The sequence below is a fragment of the Vulpes lagopus genome, chromosome 19, assembly GCF_018345385.1.
Source record: "Vulpes lagopus strain Blue_001 chromosome 19, ASM1834538v1, whole genome shotgun sequence".
NCBI lineage: Eukaryota > Metazoa > Chordata > Mammalia > Carnivora > Canidae > Vulpes > Vulpes lagopus.
The window spans coordinates 2,261,684-2,281,056 of record NC_054842.1 but is presented as its reverse complement, the minus strand read 5'-3'; the positions used below and the strand labels follow the sequence as shown (position 1 = coordinate 2,281,056).

General features: G+C 34.3%; 1 protein-coding gene across 1 annotated transcript in view; it reads left to right on the top strand.

Moving 5' to 3' along the window:
• The window catches only part of TOPAZ1 (testis and ovary specific PAZ domain containing 1), an 80,641-nt gene that overhangs the window by 58,185 nt on the left and 3,083 nt on the right, over positions 1-19,373 (top strand). The window contains exons 16-19 of the mRNA XM_041733741.1: positions 1,723-1,888; positions 10,794-10,958; positions 12,225-12,428; positions 17,631-17,814. Of these exons, the coding sequence (XP_041589675.1) occupies positions 1,723-1,888; positions 10,794-10,958; positions 12,225-12,428; positions 17,631-17,814 (719 nt within the window). The remainder of the gene's footprint in view (positions 1-1,722; positions 1,889-10,793; positions 10,959-12,224; positions 12,429-17,630; positions 17,815-19,373) is intronic.

Below are 19,373 nucleotides of genomic sequence, written 5' to 3'. Positions count from 1 at the left end.
TCTAGTTATTCTGGACCATCCTGAACTACCATTTTTTAGATATCCCTGATGTAGCAGGTGGTTATAGATTCAATAAAGTGAAATAAAGTAGAGAACAGGAAAATCTAAAATAGAATTAAGTGCTGAGGGATGAATGGAGCAGTTGAGAGTCAATACTGAATCAGCTATTATAATGTATCTTTCATTACTTCCTTCTTCTTATAAAAAGGTTATTTCATAACTGAGTATGTTCAATAACATTTAAGTCCATGGTCATTCATACTATACAAATTCATGAATTTTTTTTTTTAATTAAACAAAACAGCAACAGAATCCTTATACATAAGGTCTCCAGTCTCCAAGGTCAAGAGGTTAGCACTCACTGTGTGGTAGGCCTGGGATAAGCAGAATGTACCTTGTCCCTGGTCTCACAGTTTAGCTTAAGGTTCATCATAGCATTAATTTCTTGGATATTTAGTGCTTGAGAAGTTGAGGACAACATAACAAATTCTTTTCGACAAAGACTTTGCTGAAATTTTTATTTCTATTATTATTATTTTTAAAGACTTTATTTATTCATGAGAGACACAGAGAGAGAGAGAGAGAGAGAGAGAGAGAGAGAGGCAGAGACACAGGCAGAGGGAGAAGCAGGCCCCATGCAGGGACCCCGATGCGGGACTCAATCCCAGGACTCCAGGATCACGCCCTGGGCTGAAGGCAGGTGCCACCCAGGGCACCCTGAAAATTTAGAGTATGTGTTAATTTTATTATTATTTCTTAAGAGGCTGGTAAGTTTGTACCTGTATTATAATTTAAATTTTTCACTGTCTTATTTATTTTATTTAGTATGATGTTTTTTAGTTAACCTTTTGAACACAAAAATAAAACCATAGCTTTTATTTATTTTATTCTCTAGAGCTATGTCTTTAAAAATGCACTCATTTCTGTAATCAACTTGAAAGTACCTTGATATCACAATATGCATCTGATTCAGTTATCATAGAATATAATGTAGGACAAGGATCTACAGACTAAAGACCTAATCTGACCTATAGCCTGTTTTTGTGCATCTCAAGAGCTAAGAATGTTTCTTACATTTTTAAAGAGTTAGAAAATAAAAACAGCAACAACCAAAAAAGAATGTATAGCTTGACCACATGTGACCTGTGGAGTCAAACTAGAAAAAGTTTGCTGACCCCTGATATGAAATAATAATATATATCTAATTTCTGATGTCTAGACTAGAGATAATCTTTATGTAGACTATGTGAAATAGTCTATTGAATCAAAAAAACAATTTTCAGCCAGCAATTTTATTCTTTTTCCCTCCACTATCCTTCTTTATGTAAATTTAATAAGATATCATCTTGATTTTCACTCTCTCTCACTCTTGGCTCTTAGGGTGATCAACAGAAGTGCAAAACTTAAAATCAATAGTTTTCCACATTATGGCACGAAATTCCTTTTTCAAATGAAATCTTTAGGGCAAGTACAGGTATAAAAACCTTTGAAAAGGGGCTCAGCAGGGTGAGGATTAGTAAGAGGCAAAGCCCTGCTTTCTCCCCTTCCTTGTCTATCTGTGTGGCTAATCAGGAGGGGGCTTAAGGAAAGAGTCTTTTGAGAACCATTTTCTAGAAGGATGATTCAAATTGGATAATTGAGTTCTGTATAATTAATGATTTTACATCTCTATGATACTTTAAATGCATGATACTAAATTAGTGTTCTTTATTTTTACTCCAGGGAAGGAAAGTCTTAGATAAACTATATGAATTAAAAATACATTTTACAAGTTTAAAAGGACTTACAGGGCCTGAGAAGTTAGCACCAAGATGTCAAATTGTGAATATTGCAGCAGAAATTTTTCTAAAAAGTGGAAGCCTAGATGGTGCCATTTGGGTATTGAGGGGTAAGTTATGATGTATGCAAGCATAACATAATTTGTTATAATTCTTGATTGTGTAATTACCTTATGTTGATATTAAATTCCGGGTGGTAGTTTGCCCTACTAAACCCTAGTGATCATGTGGGTAGGAAAGATGGTTGTTGTTTGTATAAAATGAAAAGAGAAGGTTAACCTCATTTTAAAGAAAATTTTGTGACCTTTGGTTGAGAAGCTAGATCTTACTTTGACCTAGGCACCATGCAAAATGCTTTACCTGGATTATCTCAGTTCATCTTTATAGAAACCCTATGAGTTTAGAATTAGTATAACTCGCTCTTTTTTTTTTTAATAAAAAATGTCAAAGACATCAAGCAACTTGCCCAGTTGTTTACATAACAAGTAAGAAATGAAGGCTGGATTCAAACCCCAACAGTCCAGCTTCAGAGCCCAGGCTTTAGCTGCTGAGACAGGGAGATCCGTATTATACTTGGCATATACTCTTGTCTTTGTACATACAGGCAAACATGACTTCAAAGCAAGGTAAGTAAAGCTTACTTCCCTAGTAAGTCAATCCATCTAGCAGAAATTACAATGAAATTAAGCCTCCAGAAGCAATTATGATTATTAGTTTTCTATAAATAAACTTACAGAAGTAAATAAAAATTTAGCACACTGGTAACAGCATGCAGTATTGTGGTGGCTCTGGCTACTTGAAACATCAGGCAGATTTTATTTGATAAAATGAGATAACAGTGAAGAAACCTCAAGAATCTCTGGATTTAGGTGGGAAGATGGAATATATGACCCTTACACTAACACACACATATACCAGCACCCATATATATTCATATATATGTATGAATACATAATTAATATCTAGTATTTATATAGAATCATTACATATATAATACTTTGTTCAGGGATGAGAGTTTATGGAATACAGAGGTTGTGAGTGGACTTGAGGATCAAGCCTGGTGAGAAAGTTTTTCTTCAATTTAACAAACATAGCAAGTGAAGTTTGCTAAATAAGGAAGAATAAATGAAATACAAAAATAGAAATTAGCAAAATGTAAGCCAACCTTTGTTATTAGAAGGGAGATGTGGCAAGAAATGGAAAGGATAAAATTGTTGGTTAAACTTAGTTGGGGCACCTTGTGACAGGAAACTATAGCCTAAAATTTCTGGCAAAACTAGTCTTTCTCAAACTAGAACTTTTTTTTTTTTTTTAAGATTTTATTTATTTATTCATGAGAGACACGGAGAGAGGCACAGACATAGGCAGAGAAGGAAGCAGGCTCCATGCAGGGAGCCTGACATGGGACTGGGTTCCCCAGTCTCCCTGAGTCTCCAGGATCACACTCTGGGCTAAATCGCTGAGCCACCCAGGGTGCCCTCAAACTAGAACTTGAAGGAGAGTTTGTGGGACGGGTATGGGATGGTCTAGGGAGATTTTAAAGTTTTACAATTTCAGTGTTATCTTTAAAAATTATATAAGTTATAAACACAGGGTTCTCTTTTGCAAGGACTATTTCAATTAAAGGTCACTTGCTTAAATAAAAATTTACTTCTTCAAGAGAAGGGCCCACAGAAGTCTGCTAACTTCTCTCCGGAATTGCAGTAAATGGACCTTTCTCAAGAAAGGAAATACAGAGGTCTTCATCTCACTTGTAATAATCTAGAGTAATACTCATAATAAGAGAAATACATATTAAAATTACAAAACACCTGTCAGACTAGCAAAGTAAGAGTTTAGTGATACACTTTTCATGAGAGTATAGAAAAATAGGCATTCATATACATTGTCTTTAGGGGCTTTTGGCTAAATATCTGTCAAAATTTAAGAGTGTATATTTCCTTTTATATATCATCTCTATTCCTAAGAATTTCTCCTACAAACACAGGGGTAGGAACTGTAAGTTACCTAGAATCTTTTATTTACCATAAACAGTGATCAAAAAGGATTCCACATAACTTAAATATCCATTAAAAGAGTTGACTAACTGTGCGATAGTCATTTGATGGAGTAGAATGAAGCAGATCTACAGATACTGGAGTGATCTGTTGCCAGGTGACAAAAAAGAATGTGCAGAACAGTGTGCACTGTAACAAAAATAAGTAATATGGATACATACCCTTAAAATATTTGTAAAAGTATGCACAAGAAACAAATTATAGTGGTTGCTTTTGAGAAGAGGAATCGAGTCTTGGAGGACTTTTACATATGTTTTTTCTATATTTTTCCTTTTGAAAAAGTGTACACTTCTAATCTACTAGACTTTTTTATGGGAGGGGGTTATAAATTAGCCATGCTTGAGAAATGCAGGATATTTTACACATTTTAGTGAGTGGCAGACTTATGAGAATAAATCTATTGTTTTGGCTTTTTAGTTTGACATTTAAAACTCTTTCTCAGCACTTGTATCTTGGCAAATGAACAAGAGATTCCTGCCTTCTCCCCTTACCAGCATAAAAAAGAGCCTTAAAACCATAATTTATATAATGATCATTTGGAAACTGAAGAGTGTCTTAACTCTTTAGAATATACATATTCTAAAAAGTTCTGCCATTTATTGAGAAGCTGCTCTTGTACTTTAAAATAAATTTTATTGCCTTAATATAAGTAATATATATTCATTATCAAGAAATAAGAAAAGTTACAGAAGAAAGACTGATGATAGAAATTCCTTATTCAGTCTACCCAGAAATGACTGTTAATGACTTTCATGTTACTATACATACCTGTACCTTGCATTCTTTTTCAGGGAACAGTCTTTTTATGGACATCTTTCTGTGAAAAGAAGTATTTTTCTACAACATCAATTAATAGAATGCATGGTTTCCTATCTTGTGAATTAATATTTATTTATATAAATATAAATACATAAATATTTCTTGGTCTACTTTGTTTTCAGATGTCTATGATAAACAGTAATCCCTGCTAAACATCTCTGGTAATATTACATCCTGAGGATAAATTCTGATGGAATTACTATGTTACAGAATAGGGATAAAGGATAAAGCTTTTTGGTAAATGTTGGTAGATTTGCTCTTATTCCCATTCAGATTTGTGTCACGTTATTTTGAGTTTATTAGCCTCCCTTTGTAAGAAAATCCTAAAGAACTGTTACAGACATTGTCCTCTTAGGGGGTCACAGTTACATATGAACAGTCCACATATTAGTGCCCAAAGTTATGGTTTTTAGTTATCAAACAGACTAGTACATTCCAGTTATGCAATCCCTAATTTAGCTACCAGTACATTCCATTCCAGGTCTCACCTCTTTGAGTCCACTCAGAGAGCACTCTACACCTTTAGAAAAGTTAGAAAAGCACTCTACACCTTTAGAAAAGTTACAGTAACTATAGTCTTACCAGTGTGTGAAGATGCATGTTATGAAATACCCTCACCAGTATTATTTTTCAAATATTAGTTTTCTTATCTCCTTGCTAGTCTTATAGAGAAAAGTAATGTTTGCCGCTTTACTTTTCATTGTAAATTACTAGTTCATGTTCTTGGTCTTTTTCAAATTTTAATCTTTCTCTTCATTATTGATTTAATAATAATATGACTATTTGCTATATACCAAGCATTGTGCTAAGTGTGTTACTTGTGTCATCTCATCTTACCAACACTAACCTTATGAGGTAGGTGACAGTATCCCAAAATGAAGACATAGGTTGAGAGAGGATCACACTGCAAATAAAGATGAAGGAAGAATTCCAATCTAGTTCTGATTGTAGAGTCCATATTTCTAAGCCCTATAACAGTGCTGTTGTTTCCCTAGCCTTTCCTCTAAACGGACTTCATAAAATTGCAACTAGAGCAGAAGTACAAACCATACAAACAGACCCAGATCTAACCTGGTCAGCCACCTGAGCAAGATGGTGATTCTGATCTTGTTTTTGTAAATCTAAGACAATGGTTCTCAAAGCTGACCATCAGAACACACCGGAAGGAAGATTGTTAAAACACAAATGGCTTGGCCCATCCCCATCTGAATCATTGTCTGCGATGAGTCCTGAAAATTTGCATTTCTTATAAGTTCTCAGATGTTGCTGATGCTCTTGCTGGTCTGGGGACCTCACTTTGAAGATCACTGCCCTACAACTCATTGGGACTTCTCATACCTCCCCTTATGTCTGTAAACTACACTCCCTAACGTCACTCCCCTAGTTTGTTAACCAGTGCTATAAGCATCACCATTTTTTTAATGCATTACTTACAGATTTTCTTCCTTTAACTATCTTTGTACCTTCCTAGGGAGGAAATGTCTAGAGTTTTTGTTTTAGATTTTTTCCTAGTTTTATTGAGATATAATTAACATACAGCACTGTATAAGTTTAAGGAGTATAGTATAGTAAAATATATATTGTGATTTGATTAGTACAATAATTTTAGTTAATAACCATTATCTCCTATAGATAGAAAAAAAGAAAAATCTAACCTGAGATGAGAACTCTGAGGATCTACTCTCAACAGCTTTCCTAGATGTCATACAGCAGTTAACGATAATTACCATGTTGTGCATTACATCTCCTGTATTATAATTGGAAGTTTGTACCTTTTGACCACTTTTGTCCATTTCTCTACCTCCAACCCCTATTCTAGTAACCACAAATTCAATCACTTTTTCTAGAGTTTGTGTTTAAGATTCCACATATAAGTGAGATCATACAGTATTTGTCTTTCTCTTTTTTACTTATTTCACTTAGTATAATGCTCTCAAGGTCCATCTCTATTGTTGTAGGCTGTAATTGTTTAAAGCATATATGTTTGTTTGTGGTTTTTTTTTTTTTTGGTTGGTTGTTTAGAAAAATGTTAATCTTTTTATAGTAGGAAATTTAGTATAAAGGTTAGCCTGATAACCTAGACCAGTGACTGACTGTCACTGCAGTACTAATATAAGTATATAAACAATGTTAATATTTAGGAAAAACTGATTATCTTCATTTGCAACCAGTAGATGGCTCTGTTCAGCACCGTGTTGTGATAGACCAGGCCATCATCTTCAGTCTGTTTTCATATAACTGTTTCACTTATACTTACCTATGTAGGCATAGACAATATTATAGGTCATTACCACCTCTTTCCCAAATAATTTTCATCAAATGTGAGCACTGTGCATTTTCAGTGATGGAATGTTAGATTTTTGTTAATTTCATCTTTGTACATTTCTGTTTTGCTTTAGTTTTTTATAGTGATCGTTTATATTGTTTAAATAAACATTTTTTTAAAGATTTATTTTAGAGAGACAGTGCACATGACCAGGGGGAGGGGCAGAGGGAGAAGAGAGAAGTCTCAAGAAGACTCCCTGCTGAGCATAGAGCCCAATGTGGGGCTTGATCCCAGGACCCTGAGATCACAATCAAGCCAAAATCAAGAGTCAGATTGGTCAACCAACTGAGCTACCCAGGTGCCCCAAAATATAAACATTACTTTAAAAGTAATCAACCGGGATCCCTGGGTGGCGCAGCGGTTTGGCGCCTGCCTTTGGCCCAGGGCGCGATCCAGGGGACCCGGGATCGAGTCCCACGTCAGGCTCCCGGTGCATGGAGCCTGCTTCTCCCTCTGCCTGTGTCTCTGCCTCTCTCTCTCTCTCTCTCTCTCTCTCTGTGACTATCATAAATAAATAAAGATTTATTTAAAAAAATATTATGATAGTTCTGCATATTAAAGATAGTAGTCCTTGATCCGCTGGATATTTGCAAATATTCTTCTTAGCTTTCATTTTCCTTTAACTTTGATATTTTTGCATTTTCGTTTTTCTTTTGCCTGCCTGACATTTTTTTCTACTTAAACGTGAACTACTTTTTAAGTATTCTTTTTTGTATAACTTTTTATTGATTTAATATTCCTTTTTTTTGTAATGCTTACACCCTATATTACATTAGTTTCAAGTGTACAACATAGTGACTCAACATTTCTGTATTTTATGCTTATGTTCACTACAAGCATAGCTACCATCTGTCACCATACAACGTATTACAATACTTATTGACTATATTCCCAGTGCTTTACCTTTTATTCCCACAACTTATTCATCCCATCCTGAGAAGACTGTATCTCCCCCTCTCCTTCACTGTTTTGTCTATCTTCTCCCCATAAACAGTTTATTTTCAGTATTTATGGGTCTGTTTCTGCTTTTTAAATTATTGTTAATTTTTGTTTTGTATCATGCTTTGGGGCTTTGGGCAGTCCTTAGTGATCTCAGAATTATATATTTATCCATATGTTTTTCAAAATTTTTGGTTCATTACCAGCTTTAAATTTTGATATGATGTGGGAATGTAATTTTATTTATTTCCCCAAAACATCCCAACTCACACTTCGCTCACTTATTTGAAATACCACTTTTATTATAGGTTAGAATCTTGTATCTGCTTAGGTCTGTTTCTGTACTTGCCTCCTCTCCCAGGGATCTCTGTTTCTGTGGTAATGCCAAACTCTTTTAAGGTATTGTAGCTTTAGAATATGTGATAATACCTATTTAGGTATGACCACCTTCACTCCTCTTCCAAAACTGTTATGTACATTCTCAAGTGCTTATTCTTTTGGATTAATTTCAGAGTTATTGAATTTGATTGGGATTATATTAAATATATATTAAAGGGAGAAAGGTATCTTTTAGATTTTCCTTATGGTATATGCAGTACTCACTATGGTAAAGGATAATTATTTAATAGTCTCACTAGCCTGGAAATTCATTCACTGCAGGCCATCTTAATAGTCTTTATATTCTTAGTGCCCTATATTCAAAATCTTGCATCAGTAAAGACTGAATAAGCATATGTGGGAGGTAAGTAAAGAATTGATATTATAGAAAATTTGCTTGTACTTGGAGATTTTTTTTAGACAAATGGAAAACACTCCCAACCTTGGAACAGAGAAAAACATGAGAATTAATGGGGATGAGAACTTTTATATAACAGTAAAACTAGGTATTAAGTACATGTATAAACTGGTTTTTGCTTTTGAAAGTTTAATTCTCATAAGAATTCTTACTAAATTTTCATGAAAGTGATGGAATTGTGAATGGGGTGGATGAGTTAAAAGCTATTAATTCCAAATGACTTCCCAATGACCAGTTTCAGTGAAACTTTGGTTCATAAAATGGCCAACGTACTCAGGTTTTGTAAAAATAGCCACACAATTTGGTAAGATTTCAAAATGAATCTCCTGAAATACCATCTTTCAAAAAATATTACCATTATTCCCACCTTAATAATTTAAAAAATGAGTACTAAACAAAGAAGAATAATGCAATTGTTATGAAAAAAGGCCACATAGTCTACTTTTTATATATATGACATATTTACCAGATAGATGTTTAACCAAAAATAATTGAACTTACTTGATAAAAATAAAATTCCGTTTATAAGGAATAGTGGTTTTACTTTTGGGAATTATGGGGGCAAATGGGAATTATGTTTAACAGATGATTTATATAGTCTTTCAGAGGATAGCAAGTTCATTTAAATTCCTCTGTATAGTAAAATTTAAGCAAATTTGGGAGTAAATTAGAGTATCTGTTTAAATGAGCTAATAGTCATAAAGCACTAATATTTGTAAAACATTGCCTAGCACATACTCTAAGGCAAGTCAGTCAGTCAATCAAGTGGACTCTAGTAATTTAAAAGCAAGCTCCTGTTTTAAAGTTATATGGGATAGTTAAGGCTTTATTTTGGCATTATATATGTGAATTACCAAATCTTTCCTTAATACTTATTATGTTCACTGTGCTGGGAAGGCCACAAAAGAAAAAGAATACGTGACTCCTTCACTTAGCCCAGTTAAAAAGGAATATGATTTAAGTGTCATATAGCAACGTTTCACTTATGTGCCTTATGTATGGTGATTGAGGGAATTAAGTAAATGATAAAATATTAACATCTCTAATATTTTAGCACCTCAGTGTTCTGTATTACAGTCTCTTATTGCTTTTCTCAATGTGAAAATCAGGGCAGAAATTAAGGAACTTCAACATTATAGGGAATATTCTTTTTTTTAAGTTGAGTGAAGGGTACATAGAAGTTCATTATTATGTTTTTGTACCTTATGTACATTAGGTATTCTGTACATATCAAATATTTCATAATAATTGTTTAAGAAATTGGGAGGAAAGCTGTTCCCCAAAATACCAAAACTAATTAAATTGTGTATTTTTTAAGATTTTATTTATTTTATTTTTTAGAGATTATTTTAGAGGGAGAGAGAGAGAGAATGAGTGTGGGAAGGGGCAGAGGGAGAAAGAAACTTTAGCAGACTCCACGCCGAGCATGGAGCCCAATACCAAGCTCAATCTCATGATCCTGATATCACAACCTGAGCCAAAACCAGAATTTGGATGATTAACCAACTGCATCACCCAAGCACCCCTTTATTTATTTGAGTGAGAGAGAGAGAGAGTACAAGCAGGGGGAGCGGCAGATAGAGGAGGAAAGACTCTGAAGCTGACTCTGCACTGGGCACAGAGCCCAATGCAGGTCTCCATCTCAGGACCCTGAAATCATGTGAGCTGAAATGAAGAGTTAGTTAGATGCTTAACTGACTGAGCCACCCAGACACCCTAAATTATGTATTATTTGTTTTGTAAAATGTCGAACTTGTCCACACAAAAAATATTTTACATTATAACAAATAATATGAGAACATTATTTTCATGCAAAAATAAACATTAACTTAAGAATCAATAACTAATTAGTATACTTAGAAAAATGAATTAATTTAAAAATGAGTGCTCATTGGTTTGCATCTCCTTAGGATGGTGATCATCATTATATAAGCTGTTTCTAATAAATTTGAGTCATTGTTAGCTTTTCTGAACACATACTCAAGTCTTGATACTTAACATATTTGAAAACAAGTGTGATTATATTTTTGAGTGTAATTTACATAGGTAAAGTATTAGTACTTTATTCTTTTTGGAAGAGTCTGAATGGATCATCAGTACACCACTGTGGCCTTGTGATAGACTGGATGTACTCAATCGACATAATCTGCTCTGTACAATTGCACATGAAATCTTAGCCAAGAGCCTTTACAGACAGACATTTGAAGTTTTGCAAAATCTACCAGGTTTTCAAAATTCTCAAGGTATGTTTTTTAAAGATCTCAATTTCCTGTCCACCCGGTGTTTAAATAAGAAACAATTCTGCACGTATTTTGGTTGAACATATATTTTTTAATGAAATTGTGTTCCGCAAAATGTGTTCTCTGTAAATTGAATATGCTTTTCTGGTTTTGTTTGTTTGTTTGTTTGTTTGTTTGTTTGTTTGTTTTAAAGCAGAGGTGCTTACTTTTGGGTTGTCAGCAGTTCCCCAGTGCTTTCATCAGTCCCCTTTCCCTATCAGTCAGGTCAGCAACAAACTGTAATGCCCCCAACAAGCTTCATGTGGTAAAAGAATTCATGCTTTAGAATAATGCAAAAAACTTTTTTCTTTTATTATTTAATATATATACAAATATGGAGCTTAGTTTCCATTACCTTGGAACTAGGGAAACATGAAATAAATGGAAGAATTAGCAAATGAGAAGTTCAAAAAAAGGGAATGTTAATGTGGAAAGTAGTAGGTAGTGCTCTTCAATCCTTATGCTGCAGTCTTGTATGAGCAGGAAGAGAATCCATGTTAGGGGAAATGTGAGCAATAGCGCTTGGTCAAAATGAGCTGAGTAATGGGTTCAGAGTGGCAGGTTACCACTTTATCAGAATGTTTTATCAGTCAGTGTTCTAGGAAAAATTCCATTGGTGGAGACTTTTAGGAAGAGACTAAAAGGTAAGGAGATTAATTTCCTACTAAAGTCTGGATCACTAAAGGATGCTAACAGATAAAGTGATTAAGACCAAAGTGTAGGTCATAGATTGAATTGATTGAATATAGGGAATAAAAGATTTGGCAGTCTCCAAAGTGACTTCTAAATGAGGAATTGAGAGAACTAGAAATACCCAATAAAAGATTTGTTTTTAATTTGAGAGAGAATATTATGAAGGGATGATTCATTTTTAGTCATGGAAAATTAAATCTGAGGCCTGAACTGTAGACAACACAAGTAGAACTATGCAAGTCATTCATTTTGAGATCCTGCAGATGCAGACACAGGTAGGATTACAAATGGGTGTTAATGCATCTTCTGGAATATTTGGTCAGGCTTCTTATATTTTGTTACAAAGTAAATGAACGAGTTTGTTTTTGTTGAATGCTTACTTGTTTCTTAGAGATATGTAAGATGATTGCATTTTAGTGACTGTGACTCCCATAGTAGGTAGCAAAGTGCCAAGAGGAGCAGAGGGAAAAGTAGTGAGAGAGAAAAGATGGAGAATCTAAAATCGATCGATTTCATTATATCTTTTTTTTTTTCCAGAAACTGTGGAGGTCTCACAATATAGCCTTCTTTTTAATAAACTTCTAGACGCCTGTATAGAAAGCAACAGTCTTGGTATGTCATCTTCTGTAGCAGAATTCATGATTTCACAGAACATACCTATTGATTTCTCCTTTCTCAGAAGATTAATTACTTCTTTGGGAAGGAGTTGTTTATGGCTCAAAGCTAGAGCCCACTACAAAAGTAAGTTATATTTAAAAAATACATATTTGATATTTTAGTTTTGACTGATTTTCTAACCCTGAAGCCTTATAATTTTATGACTAGGCATTTAAATATGTTTCAAAAGTTGATACACATTCAAATATAGTGGTCTATGCAGATTTGTGCTCTCTTTTGAAACCTGGGGATGCCTGGGTGGCTTGGCAGTTTAGCGCCTGCCTTCGGCCCAGGGCGTAATCCTGGAGACCCGGGATCAAGTCCCGCATCAGCTCCCTGCATGGAGCCTGCTTCTTCCTCTGCCTGTGTCTCTGCGTCTCTCTCTCTCTCTGTGTCTCTCATGAATAAATAGATTAAAAAATCTAAAAGAAACCTGTCCTTTCTCTTGTTTCTAATTACTGTATCTTCATTTCTTTGCACATTAGTATGCCCACTGGAAGGTGCACAAAAAAATAAATGATAGCATTTGAACCAGTTTGGCATAGCTTAGAAATATATAGGAGTAAAATAATTGGGTGGAATGAAGTTTAAGGAATATTTAGATATTTTATTCATCCCTGCTATATGCCTGATCTTTATAAGTTAGAATATTTATGTAGCAGGCACATGGGAAGTACAGAGGCTGCCATTCCTGAACATGATACACAAGTTTTTTGCATGGTTCCTAGTAATAGAATTTTGTTAATCTATTTACAGTTGTTTCTCTCTAACCAGTAAGCCTAGAAAACTAATGCTTTCTCTAGTCCCAGCCACCTTGTAGGTAGTTGAATTGGAAAATAATTTTGTGTAGAATCTAGATCCAGAAAAAAATTCTTTTCTACCTTACTATAGTAATTTGTCTTAAATTTCCAATTCTTTTTTTTTTTTTTTGAGCGAGCGAGAGAGAGAGAGAGAGAGAGAGAGAGAGTAGGGGGAGGGGCAGATGAAGAGAGAGAATCCTCCTTGCTCTGTACATGGAGCCCAGCACAGAGCCCAACTCGGAGCTCCATCTCATAACCCTGAGATCATGACCTGAACCACCCAGGTGCCCATTTCAACTGCCATGTGTATGACAAACATTTGAGTGCCTACTATGTGTTCGTACCGTGCCAGATTTGCCAAATATCCTAGCCATCCCTACCAGCACAAAAACCTTTCTGAACCTGGAAGTGTTTTTCACACTACCAGCTGTGATTAGTTTAGCAGGTAGTAACTTTTTTTCCCAATGAAATAAAGAAAATATTAGCCTACATTATAGGTAGTAAGGTTAAGTATTATTTGGTAAAATTTTCATTTTAGTTACATATATACATATTATATACTGGGTCTATCAAAAGAAGTTTTGAAAGCATAGTTGTTTTAAAAAACAACTTAAAGGATCCTTTTAAAGGATGATCAAATTTAGAGGAAAGGCAGAATTGTTTTTTCATAAACACCTCACTTCAATTTTGTGGTTATGTTTCGACCCTTATATTATTTCCCTGCAGATTACTAGAAATTATGCACAAAGTATATATGTACTGTTTGATATTACTTCTTAATTTTACTTTTTAGAATCCATGTTAATGGGATTCTTTATTTTCCAAATAATTGTGCAGTTTGGGGAACATGCCATTAGAAGGTGTTTTATATGCCACAGGAACAAAACCTAAACTTGGAAACATTTAAATGAGATTTCTATGAATCTCTATTTGTTAGTTGGAAATAAGATTTTATGTGAAAGCAGCTAAGCTTAATCATTTGTAAAAAAATTTTTTAAGATTTTATTTATTTATTCATGAGAGACACACAGAGAGACAGAGACATAAGGAGAGAGAGAAGTAGGCTCCATGCAGGGAGCCCGATGTGGGACTCAATCCCAGGACTCCAGGATCACGCCCTGGGCCAAAGGCAGACGTTTAACCTCTGAGCCACCCAGGCATCCCCGTAAAATTTTTTATTAACAGCTTTTTTGAGATATAACTAAAAACCATGATAGTTCACCCATTTACAGTGGTGGATTTATATCCGTTAGTAGTCATTCCCTATTCTTCCACCAAATTCTTCCAGCCCTAATCATAATTTATTTTGAGAGTTTTTCTTTTTCAGTAGTGTTAAAACAATTCATGCCAAGGTACAATTCAGTACCTTTTTTCCTAGCACTTTTTCTCTTATCTAAACTCATCTGTGCCTAGTTTCATATGCAGTGAACTTCTGAGACTTATGCAGGTGAAATATAGGACAGTATTTTCGGTTTTTTTAATGTACCTGAGTTATAGAATGAAATGAATAATTTACAATCACTGATCAGTCTTTAGAACATCTTATTTCCTGATGATGTTGACATTTAAAATATCATTGGTATCTCTTTAGATTTATCTACACACATAGTTAACACTCTAGGAAAGCCTTTGAGTGCCTTATAATCACCCTAGTAGTACATGATTCTGGGGATATGGCTTTTTATGAAGGCACTGTTAAGACTGTGGTGCCAATGCCTTTGTTTTGCTTTTTTAAAAAAATATATTTTATGCAGCTTTATTGAAATAACTTCACATGCCATAAAATTCACCCATTTAAAGTAGATTAGTGTATTAGTTTTTATTATATTCACAGAATTGTGCAGCCATCACCACAATCTAATTTTAGGGACCAGGTGAGTTGAGGACCTGTACTCTTCTGCCATCTTGCCCCTCCCCCACAATCTAATTTTAGAATATCTTCAGCATCTCCAGAAGAAATCCTAAACATATTAGCATTCCCCAGATGCCTCTTACTGACCCAGCCCAAGGCAACAATTAATCTACTCTATTTGTGTGGATTTGCATATTCTGAGCATTTCATGTAAACGAAGTAATTCAGTATGTAGTTTTTTATGACTAGGTTCTTAGCATAATATGTTGTAACATGTATCAATACTTCATTCTTTTTTATTGAGTAATACTCCATTGTATAGAATTTATGTATCCATCCATTCTTTGATGGACATTTGAGTTGTTTCCACTTTTTGGTTATTATGAGTAACACTGCTGCAAACATTCACATATAAGTTTTTGTGTGGACATCTATTTTTATTTCTTTTGGGAGCAGAATTATTGGCTCATATGATAACTCTGTTTTTAGCATTTTGAGAAACTGCCAATTTGTTTTCTCAAAGAAGCTGCATCATTTTTTTTTCTTTTTTTTTTTTTTTTTTCATTTTATATTTATATACCCACCACCCAAATTTGAGATTTTCAGTTTCTTCACATCCTCACCAACACTTACTACACTGTGTTTTTTATTTTAGCTTTCTTGGTAGATATACAGTCAATCATTGTGGTTTTGATTTTGCATGATTCTAATGACTAATGATGTTGAACACCTTTTCATGTGCTTATTGGCCGTTTGTGTATCTTCTGTGGAGAAATGTCTGTTAAATCCTTTACCCATTTTTTTCTTTGTACATTTTTTAATTGGGTTTCTTTGAGCTGTAAGATTACACATATATATACATATACACATAATACACATATAGATACATATATACTCTCCTTGCTAGTCTCATGTCACATACATGAATTTCAGGGGTGGTTTTCCACTCTGTGAACTCTTTCACTTTCTTTATGGCTTTGCTTTGCTTTTTGTTTTCAAACTAATCAGAAGGAAACTGTCCACAGACAGTAAAGTTGCCTTCCTGATGCTCCTGATTTGTTCTCCCTAGACCTAAAAATTTTCTCAGAGCTGAAAAGTCAGGAAGGGAGATATTAGTGTGTCTTTCTGTTAATGTTTTTCCCCCTAAAACCAAATGGGAATATTTTTCTTTTCATATTTGCTTTTAGGGGAAAAAAGTAATGTTCCTAAATTTCTATTCAGTTTCTTATTTTTTGTTTTCCTCTTCTGATCATCAATTAAAAGAAGAATGTAGGGATCCCTGGGTGGCGCAGCGGTTTAGCGCCTGCCTTTGGCCCAGGGCGCGATCCTGGAGACCCGGGATCGCATCCCACATCGGGCTTCCGGTGCATGGAGCCTGCTTCTCCCTCTGCCTGTGTCTCTGCCTCTCTCTCTCTCTCTGTGTGACTATCATAAATAAATAAAAATTAAAAAAAATTAAAAAAAAAATAGAAGAATGTATGTAAATTCTATCTATCAATAGCTAGGAAAGTTAATGAGTCGATAGGTGTGTTAGTCCTGGAAGTGACCTAGGGAGGTGGGGCTGACTACCTAGTATTTAGAAATCCAAAATCTGGAGTCACAAGGCTGGGTTAATCCCCGAAGCCCCGTCACCTATAATATGGGAGTCACTGTACCTGATTTCAGAGGTAGTAGTAAGCTGTCAGTTAAAATTAGGTAAAACCTATGTGTTTATGTTTAACACAGGTTCCTGGCACTGAATAGGTCCTCAGTGATTAACCATCAACATCCACATTAGATTAATTCTTAAAGAAACTAAAAACATTTTAAACAAAGTTTACACACAGATTTAAATTGGTTTCAGTAAAACATGACAGTATAATATTGTCTATATACAGCTTACAGCTTGGAGGTCTTAGGACTTAAGGGGATTTCCCTATAAATCATTTGTAATAAGCATCTAAACAGTTGAAAAATTATATCTCTTTCTTTGAAAGTAAAATTTTTAGAACATGATTTGGTAAGCACCTACAACAGTAAGCACCTACAATAGTGAGCACCTATAAGAAAGATACGTATTTTATTTATTTTTATATCTAAATAGTGCTTAGCTCAATGCCAGACAGAGTAGGAACAGTAAATGTTTATTACACAAACTGTAACAGGACTATAAATAAGTGCTCAAAAATAGTAAAATATCTGTGTGACAGAAAAGTCTGCAAATTATAATTTGTATTTTTTCCTACATTTTGGATTCATAATTCAGGATAGGCAATAATTACAAATCTATGTAGTTGCTTTTAGACCAGATCCCATTAAAACAAAACCTAAGTTGCTATTCTGGTTTTTTAGTTATTCTGAAATTATGTTGTGTTGACTATGGCTTGAAATAAATGGGCAGTTATTACAATAAGGCTTAAAAGTCATTTTTAGGAGAGTTTAAAAAATGTATTTCTTCATATTTAATTGACAAGTATTTCACAAAGAATAATATCAAATATACTTGGATAAGCTCACCACCATATAATTTATATAATAAACGTGCTGATGTGAAGAATCATTCTGTAATGTAATTATCATGTGTGACTATTTTGGAAGTCTAGCTTTTTACCTGTTGAGGTTTTAGTAAAGTTTGATCTATTATTTGATTTCCAGGTGCTCTTTCATTGGGTTGCTACCCACCGTTGGAGGGAAATTTATATAGAAAAATTCTGCTGATTCCTTCTTATTTATCTGAGATTGAAATGCTTTTAGCTATTGAAATCTTCCTGGTATCTAATGCTAGTAGTATTCAGAGTCCTGGAACTTCTACACAGATACTGCAGATAGTTTTGAAAAGGTTGGTTGATCATAACTTCTAAGCGCATACTAAAAGCAGATCATGGTTCCCTACACCAGCCCTAGAATGTAAATGTTTATATATATTTTATAATATATATTGTATATATTTTATGCATATTATATACATATACAAACATTTATATATGTGTGTGTGTGTGTGTGTGTGTGTGTGTATACTTGTGTATATATGTATTTACAAACTTTGGTAACATTTAAATTGAGAAAGGATTTGACTTGAGACTTAAAACCAGACAAGCTCATAGCATTTGATAAAAACACGTTTGTTTACAACTTCAAAGTTGCTGTCAGATGTTCAAAGAGATGGATCCTCTTTAAGTATCAGTCTTTTCATGTGTACAGATAGTTTTTAGATAGTTATCTAAAAGTTATGTATCTTTTTGATCAACACAAAAGATCTAAGAATCGGGTCTGAAAGGGAAACGTGATAGTTTATTTGGTTCCATAAAGTATTTTGTTGAAAAATAAAGCCATCAGCCAAGTTTCTAACACTTGTATGTTTTACAAAACATTTTAAATGCTATTTTTTAACATTTTAAATTTAACATTTAACATTTTAACATTTTAAAATGTTACAAATGCATAATACTATAATGGAGCTGTTGGACCAGACTGGTATCTCTTCAGATAATTTTGTTCAAAGTCCCAGAATTTAGGCTTATACTACTCTAATTTCTTATCATCCTATCCAGGAAACTAATACAGATCTCATGGGTCTCCTGTTTTAGAGTTTCTTAACAAGAATTTTGCTTCAGTTTACTGGTGTCTGACATAGTTACCTGGATCCCAGCATAAGATGCAAGACTCTTGCATTAGAAACAGAAGATGTTATCAATTATGGTACAGCAAGCAGCATGATTATCTGCATATTTGTATCTCTTGTTTTGCTCCCAAGTCCCAGATGGGCCCAGTTGGATACCTGCACATGCACTGGGTTCTGTTACAGAAGAGTAATCTTGAACTTTAGGGGACCTAAATCTATTATGATGAATGATAAGCTTGCCTGCCCTGTTGCTCTGCAGGGAAACACCATCTCCATCTTACAAGGCTATAAGCAAACCTGCCCTTTGCTCCAAGAGAACCTATCTTTGTCTTTCAAGGTGGTTCACTATCTAAACATCCTTGAAATGCAGAATAAGAGATAGTCAGTGTCTCTGCTCTCAAAACTTCTAGAAATGCAGAGACCCAGGAAGAATTATCATCTAATAACCTAGTCTAAGCTTATACATTGTCATTTCTGCTTAATTCCATATGTGATAGCAAGTCATTTGTATCTAGCCCATACTTAAGGGGAGGAAAATTAGAAAATAATTTTTTAAGTAGATACCACACTGGGCTTGAACTCAACAAACCTGAGATCAACACCTGAGATCAACACCTGAGCTGAGATCAAGAGTTGGACACTTAATCAACTGGGCCACCCCAGGCACCTCAGGATATAATGTATTTTAGGTCCACAATTTTTTTAACTGACTAAAATGAGCTTTTTTGTTATAGCTCTATTCTTTGCTGAGGGCTTCCATGTTTACTACTGTACAC